Source organism: Chenopodium quinoa, unplaced genomic scaffold, assembly GCF_001683475.1.
Source record: "Chenopodium quinoa cultivar QQ74 unplaced genomic scaffold, ASM168347v1, whole genome shotgun sequence".
Lineage (NCBI taxonomy): Eukaryota > Viridiplantae > Streptophyta > Magnoliopsida > Caryophyllales > Amaranthaceae > Chenopodium > Chenopodium quinoa.
In genome coordinates this window covers 179,512-187,142 of record NW_018745003.1, presented here as the reverse complement: position 1 = coordinate 187,142, position 7,631 = coordinate 179,512, and the positions used below count along the sequence as shown (strand labels likewise).

Genomic DNA, 7,631 nt, shown 5'->3' with positions numbered 1-7,631 from the left:
AGCCCTATTAGAAGCATCACGTGTGGCACGCAAAAAAACCTTAATTCAATAATATTCCAAGTACTGTACTTCTAATACATGGTACAATTTTATTTTATTTTTATTTTTTAAAGATATTAACTAGATTAGAATCCGTGCGATGCACAGTTTATATAAAATCTATTTTTATAATTTGTACATTTTTTTTAAAAAAAGGGATAAATATAAATGCACCTTGTACAAAAATATTTGTAATTTTAAAATTTTAGATTTTCATCAAAATTATGATATTATACTTGTTCAATGTCGTCTAATACATATTTCAATGCAGGAGTCCTTTATTAGTGTGCTATTTACAATTGTTTTATTTTTTTTGGATAAATTGATAGGTTTTAGTTGTAATGTAGAAACTTCTAATATTCAAATTTCAAAATTGTTAATTATGGTAGCTCCACAAAAAAAAAAAATAAAAAAAAAAAAAATAAAAGTACATCATCCTTGTATTTAGGCGGAAAAAAAATTATTATGAGAGTGACACGTGGACAGTGATGACGTCGGCAACGTTTTGTTTTAGTAATAGTCGATAGATTAAAAAAAAAAAAACACTACTATAATGTTGGTTTAGGACCACATGAACAGGCAGTACAGATCATAAACAACAGATCGATTTCGTGAGCTTGATAGATTGTATTAAGGTTAACTAACAACATAACCAACTAATTTGACAGCCTAATCAGATTCGATTGCCTTAAATTTTATTTTAATTGGTTATATAGAGATTTTATGTTACATTGTTTTAATTTATAATGATTAGAAGAAGCACAAAGATGTACATATATGGTTTTAAACTCTCAAGTTTCTATACCATTAGTGAAGGACAATATTCCTAATTAGTATATTGAATTGAAATAATGTAGCATTATTTTCTCCATTTTTAAACTGTTACAAGTACGAGTGTATAGTTATAAGTACATAGTATAATTTATACTTCATATTGTAGTTGAAGTGTGGTATATAATGCAGCTAGCTAGTATGGCTAGTTGGACAAATTTTCTTGATTAATCGTCTAATACTTCGTATTATCTACATACGAAGTATTAGTTTCCTAATTTATATATCCAAAAATGGTGAATTGAATGAAATGTGGTAATAAAAATGGTTTTATGTCATACATGAGAAGGTAAATTTTTTTTTTTTTTGGGTGTTCCACCCGATTCACCCTTTGAACTAATTCGAATTCGGGAATCAGTTCTGGGTAGTTAGGTTCCACACACTTCCCTCTCAATTATTTTTGTGGGGGATCGAACACGTGATCCTCCCTACCAAGTGCAGTCCTAATCACCATAGCACCAACAAACAATTGGTATGAGAAAGTAAATCCTATCTTAACATAATGCTAAGAAAACAATATAATTGAGACATTTCTCATGTACATGTATACAATTGTATATTATTGGTACAATAATACAAGTTATAGAGATCTTTATCTTTAAAATAGTATAAAAAGATATCAAAAATAGTTTATTACTAGTTTTATGACTTATTGCATGGTAAAAAAAAGGATCAGAGATGACATTTAAAAGAAAAAAACAAAAAGAGTAAAAATAACTATTAATGATCGTCATTACTCAAATCTTTCTTTTTGAAAAATGGGAGCTGAGATTTTAGTAAGAATAGTATGAGTACTTTTGATTTTGTGTTTATAGTCTATAATCTATATAGGTATATACGAAGTGCATGTTATTGGAGTTGTTCATGAACGTTTGGATAATTATAACTTTGCTCCTTTAATATTACAACTTTTAATTCTTTACGATGAAGTTTTACAAATATTTGTAACACACTCATTTGTAGAAACAAATTTTTTGTTTTTTTTTTTTCACAATTAAAATAGTAAATGAGTAAGTTTTTCCTTTCTCGCTCTTCCTTTTTCTCACTAATTAAGATCTTATCCATGTTGCAATATTAAAGTAACGGGGGAGTATACAAATTCATTGTCATTACCTTTATTTATTGTCATTTTAAAAAAAAAAAATCTTTTTAAAGCTATAAAGACAAATGATGTAGACAAGAATTGATTTCACGTTTTGTGTATCACCCTCAAAATTATAACCAAGTAGTTTAGTTGATCATTCACAATTTAAAATGGCCTTTTAGTGATTTAAACGGAGTATATATGATTTTTCACGAGTGTTTTTAATTATCACTTTATATATTAGAATCATAGGAGATACGCCATAAATGTGAGATATCTTTACACTCTTGTAAAACCATATATTGTAAACAGTATTGAAATCTAAATGGATTATGTTCACAATGCCTAAGATATCTTTACACTCTTGTAAAACCATTGTAAACACTATTGAAATCTCAATGGATTATGTTCATAATGTATAAAAAGTTACTTACTCCATACATCACTTTTATTAGCGTGTTCGGTAAAGATGTTTTTTGGGTTGGAAATTAATTCAATTAAAACATTATTGTTACCAAGTGTTTGGTCGTTATTTGAATATTTGGATAACAATTACCATTATCGATGAGTAATGATTACTACTATTTGTTATTACCTGTTTAAACTTTAAAACTTAAGGTAACAATAATTACCCTTATTTAATTTGTTTCCTTTTCATTCCTTTGTCAATATTTGTATCAAACGTCCTTCATTCTTTACATTTGGAATCTTTTTGTGAGAAAAAAATGGGCAAAACATAAATATTAAAAAGTGACAAGGAAATTCCATAATTAATTAGACGTAATCAAGCTTTATACTTTTTTTTTGACAATCATTATCAAGCTTAATATAGAGTATCTCATAATCAAACTCAATTTTAATTACATTTCCCAATTGTCATACATAATATACATTTATTACAAGCTAAGGGCAGCCTTAAGGGTGAACAAAAAAATAGTTCACAATGAGTGAACAAGTGAATGGGTGGCTTAATGGTGATCTCTATAATTGTTCATAGTGAATGGTTGTGGGATCGATTGCTGCTGCAAGCATTTGGACGAATTTATGGATTGTGGGCCCCACCCATTTTTATTTTTTTTTTCAGGAAAAAAATAGAAAGCAGCGGCTGGGAGCGCGCCATTTGGCCCAGCCGCTGCTTGACACGTGGCACTGTTTTAAATAAATCCGTTGTAATTTTGCAACGGATATATTTTACAAAACACAAATAAAAAAAAAAAAAAATTACCAACAACTCTATTTTTTTCCCCTCTATAAATAGACACTCATATTGCTATACTTTCTTCAACTTTGAAAATCCATTTCTTTCTACTATATTTTTCTCTTCAAAAATCCCCTCTATAATTACCAATATTATTATTATTAATATTATTATTATTATTATTATTATTATTATCATTTTTATTATTATTATCGTTATTATTATTATTTCCTTTATTATTATTATCGTTATTATTATTATTTTTATTATTGTTGTCGTTATTATTATTATTATTAAATTTTTATTTTTTCCAAATATAAATTATAATTATGGATGCTAATACCAACCCCAAAACAAATAGAAAGAAGAAAAAAAATTTGGGTCAAAATATGATCCTTCAAGCTCGTTTTGCCATTATTAAAAAGCCGTCTTTGGCGTGGGATACCGACATACTCCACAATATCATGCTCGCCTGCATCATAATACATAATATGATCGTTGAAGATGAACGAGAGACGTATCAAAATAACGTTAATACCAATGAGTTTATGAATGCTGGAGGCAACGCTAATGAGGACACTACCGAGTACCGTACTGATCGTATTGTGGATATCGGCTTATACTTGTCCCGTAGAACAGAGATTGAGGATCAACAGACTCATTTGCAGCTAAAAAACGACTTGGTCGAACATATATGGAATAAATTTGGTAACAACGAAAACTTAGGCAACTAGGTTTACAACAAATGGTTATCCCTAAGGACATCTTACAAAACGATGTGTAGTTGTTTTTTTTTTTTAAATAAAATGTACTAGATTATAGTTGTAGAACTGTAATCACGATTTGTACCTCTTTTTTTTTTGTTAATTAAAATTAGCTGCGTTGTTGTTTAAAAAATATTAATCACAAGAATTAGTTTTTTTAAAAACTGATAAAAAAATGCGATAATTTCTTAATTAGTAATCACGATTAAAATATTAAATACGTCAATTAATTACATTGACATCGGGTTAATAAATTATAATTATGAAACAAAAAAGATTATATTTACAAAAATAAAATAAGGTGGGGTAGGGAGTATTGATGATGAACCATTGTTTAATGTTCATTGTTAAGAGTGAATATTGTAAATGGTTTGTTGGGTTGATGTGGATGAGAGAGAAATGGTGATAGTGACCCATGAACCATTTATTTGGGTTCACCAATAAAGATGCTCTAAGTATTTTTTTTTTTGACGAATATTACAAGTATTAAGTGAATGTAAATGATTGATCCGTAATAATTTTGTTTTTGATGAAAAATTATTTATGGGTAACTGAAGAAATGCAGAAACCACAGAGCAAGGCAGAACAGAGAGCACAATCTGAGTCTCTAGGAAATTGGTCTAACTAATCACCCATCTATTTTATAAACATTATTTTATTTACTTAATCAAAAAAATAAACCTTATTAACCTCATACAAAATATTTAAAAGTTCTACCCCTATTTCTTCATCATAATAATATAAAGTAGCACTTAGCTTCCTCTTCAAAAAAAAAAAAAAGGAACAAAATCCATTAAAAAAAGGAATTTACAAAAATTAATTTAAGAAGTAATTAATACTATTTAAAAAAAAATCTACCCAGCTTTCTTTTTTCGCTCTATTAATACTCAATCAACATCATGGTGTCACCCTCACAACTTGAAATCTTAGTTTTGACAAACACAAATTCTCCTTCAGAGTGCTGTCTAAGGCAGTATCTCTCTGTTTTTTCCATCAAAAAACAATGTGTAATCCACCTGAAAATAACCAAATTGTTACTCTTTCGAAAATACCACCACAACATAATCATCCTCCTCATCATCATCAGTCTCAACACTCCAACATATACTTGGATCTCTTATCGTTAACCAATAAAAACGACGACGATGAAAGGTTCACCAGCATTGGTGTTGTTGAGGATAGAGTATCCGTATCTGTGTCTGTACCCGTTTCCAACACTCATCACAGCGACCCATCATTGTTTTTCCCTAGCGTATCCGACGTCTTAAAAGAGAGTAGTTCACTCTTTTACTTGGCATTCCCCATACTCTTAACCAACCTCATCCTTTACTCCCGGTCCATGCTATCAATGGTGTTCTTAGGCCGAATCGGAGATGCCGAGTTAGCGGCCGGCTCTCTAGCCATTGCCTTTGCGAATATAACCGGTTATTCGGTGTTTTCGGGGTTGGCTTTGGGGATGGAGCCTTTGTGTTCACAAGCATTTGGTGCTTGTAGGCCGAAGCTCCTTTCGCTTACGCTTCAACGGTGCGTGATATTCTTGCTGGTTTGCAGTTTGCCAATTTCGATATTTTGGTTAAATATGTCGAGCATTTTGGGGTATCTTCACCAAGACCCAAATATTGGTAAATTGGCTCACGTTTATATCACATTTTGTCTCCCTGACCTTTTTACTTATTCCTTTCACCATCCAATCAAGATTTACCTTCGTGCGCAAGGTATTACTCACCCTGTCACCTATGCATCCCTAGTCGGGGCCATCCTTCACTTTCCCATCATGTTTTTTCTTGTTGTTCACCTCAACCTCGGGATTGCCGGAGTTGCTGTTGCCAACTCCGTGTCCAACCTCGTTTCACTAGGGGCCCTAGTGATGCAGGTTTGGCTCGGCGGGCTTCACGCTCCTACGTGGAGCCCGCCCAGCCGCGAGTGTTTCAGGGACTGGTGGCCCCTGGTGTGCCTGGCGGGCCCCAGCTGTGCCTCCGTGTGTCTGGAGTGGTGGTGGTACGAGATCATGATCGTGCTCTGTGGCCTGCTGCCGAACCCCAAGGCCTCAGTGGCCTCGATGGGGGTGCTGATCCAGACCACCGGGCTGATCTATAACTTCCCCGCCTCGGTCAGCAACGCCGTATCCACCCGTGTCGGGAACGAACTTGGAGCGGGCCGGCCCAAACAGGCGAAGCTCTCGGGCTTTATCGGAATCTCTTGGGCTGCAATAATGGGCCTTATAGCTATGATGTTTGCTTCTGGGGCAAGGAATGTATGGGCTAGGATGTTTACCGGAGACGCCGAGATCCTAGCCCTGACCGCAGCGGCGTTACCAATATTGGGCCTTTGCGAGCTCGGAAACTGCCCACAAACGATAGCATGTGGGGTGGTAAGGGGGACTGCCCGGCCAGCAACAGCTGCAAATGTGAACTTAGGGGCCTTCTATATGGTGGGGACACCAGTAGCGGTTGGGTTGGCTTTCTATCTAGGAGTTGGCTTTTGTGGGCTCTGGATTGGGCTTTTGTCGGCCCAGATATGCTGTGCTGGGCTGTTATTGTATGTTGTTGGGACCACTGATTGGGATTATCAAGCACAACGGGCCCAGTTGCTGACTCAAAGTGGTGGGCCTGGCCCTTCTTTAGAATTAACATCAACCGTTGATTCATCTTTGGTCATGATTGATAATGAAGCTGATCGGATGGAGGAAAATTATCCAACTGCAGGTGAATCTGAGCCGTTGATATCTATCTCAGTGACGTAATCATTAAGTGCTATTTAATCGGTGATGAAAAAAACCTATATAAAAAATTAAATAAATCATAATAATAAAATTGGACTTTCTTTCATATACTTAGTAGAAATTTTAATTTATAATTTAATTTTAATTTTCTTCTTTTTTTTTTTGTTAGCCCAGCCAAATTTACATCGGTTAAGTAAAGATATTTTCTTAGTTTTACTTGCATTACATAATAGTCGGGAGAGATGGGCTTTTAGAGTTAAGTGTAAAGAGGAAAGAATGAAGACAGTTTTTGTTTTCTAATTTCCTCTTTTTTTCCCCCCTTTTTTACTATCTCTCCATTAATTTTAGTAAGGATTGTAATTACGATATTAAACATGATTTGCAATATTACCTTATTACATGTACATTTGTAGCATATATTTATTTAATTACTTTATTCGTTTAATTTGATTATACTATACCTACATTCTTGTGTAATTGTCAAGAGGAACATTATCAGATTTATAGAAATGACACGTGTCAATTAATTGTATAAAACTTATGTTTAATTATCAAGAATTATCTCAGATCATAATATAAGGATCCCTATAATATGTATTAAGATTAAGACATTTAAGAGTATAACGTTTATAAATATGTTCTTTAATTTATTGTTTTTCGATCTTCCATATAAAGATACATATAACATATACGTAGTTTAACTCGTCGTGTATGTACTTTTTTTTTGTTTGCATGCTTATAATTAAGAATATAAGAGTATATAAAAAAAATAAAAAAAATAAAAAAATAAAAAAAAATCCTTATACAAGAAGATATGACAGCCTCTTCTGGTTCCTGAAAATAAATAGTATTGTATATGGAACTATGGTTATGTCATTTTTTTAATTTATAAGTGTTTTAGTAGTTGTATTCATTCTTAATATATGTAATATACATGTGAACATGTGTAATATTGATTAATGGGGAGATTTCACTATGACTTACATATATGTT

The 7,631-nt window shown here is 32.5% G+C and overlaps 1 protein-coding gene across 1 annotated transcript; it reads left to right on the top strand.

Moving 5' to 3' along the window:
- Positions 1-4,718: 4,718 nt before the first annotated feature.
- On the top strand, positions 4,719-7,059 carry LOC110707627 (protein DETOXIFICATION 51-like). The gene has a single exon (XM_021885654.1). It carries the CDS (start codon positions 4,920-4,922, stop codon positions 6,657-6,659), a length of 1,740 nt encoding a protein of 579 aa, XP_021741346.1. The 5' UTR covers positions 4,719-4,919; the 3' UTR covers positions 6,660-7,059.
- Positions 7,060-7,631: the final 572 nt, after the last annotated feature.

Excerpts from the sequence above, each read along its gene's own strand:
- LOC110707627 (XM_021885654.1), top strand. The coding sequence starts at position 4,920 with ATGTGTAATCCACCTGAAAATAACCAAATTGTTACTCTTTCGAAAATA.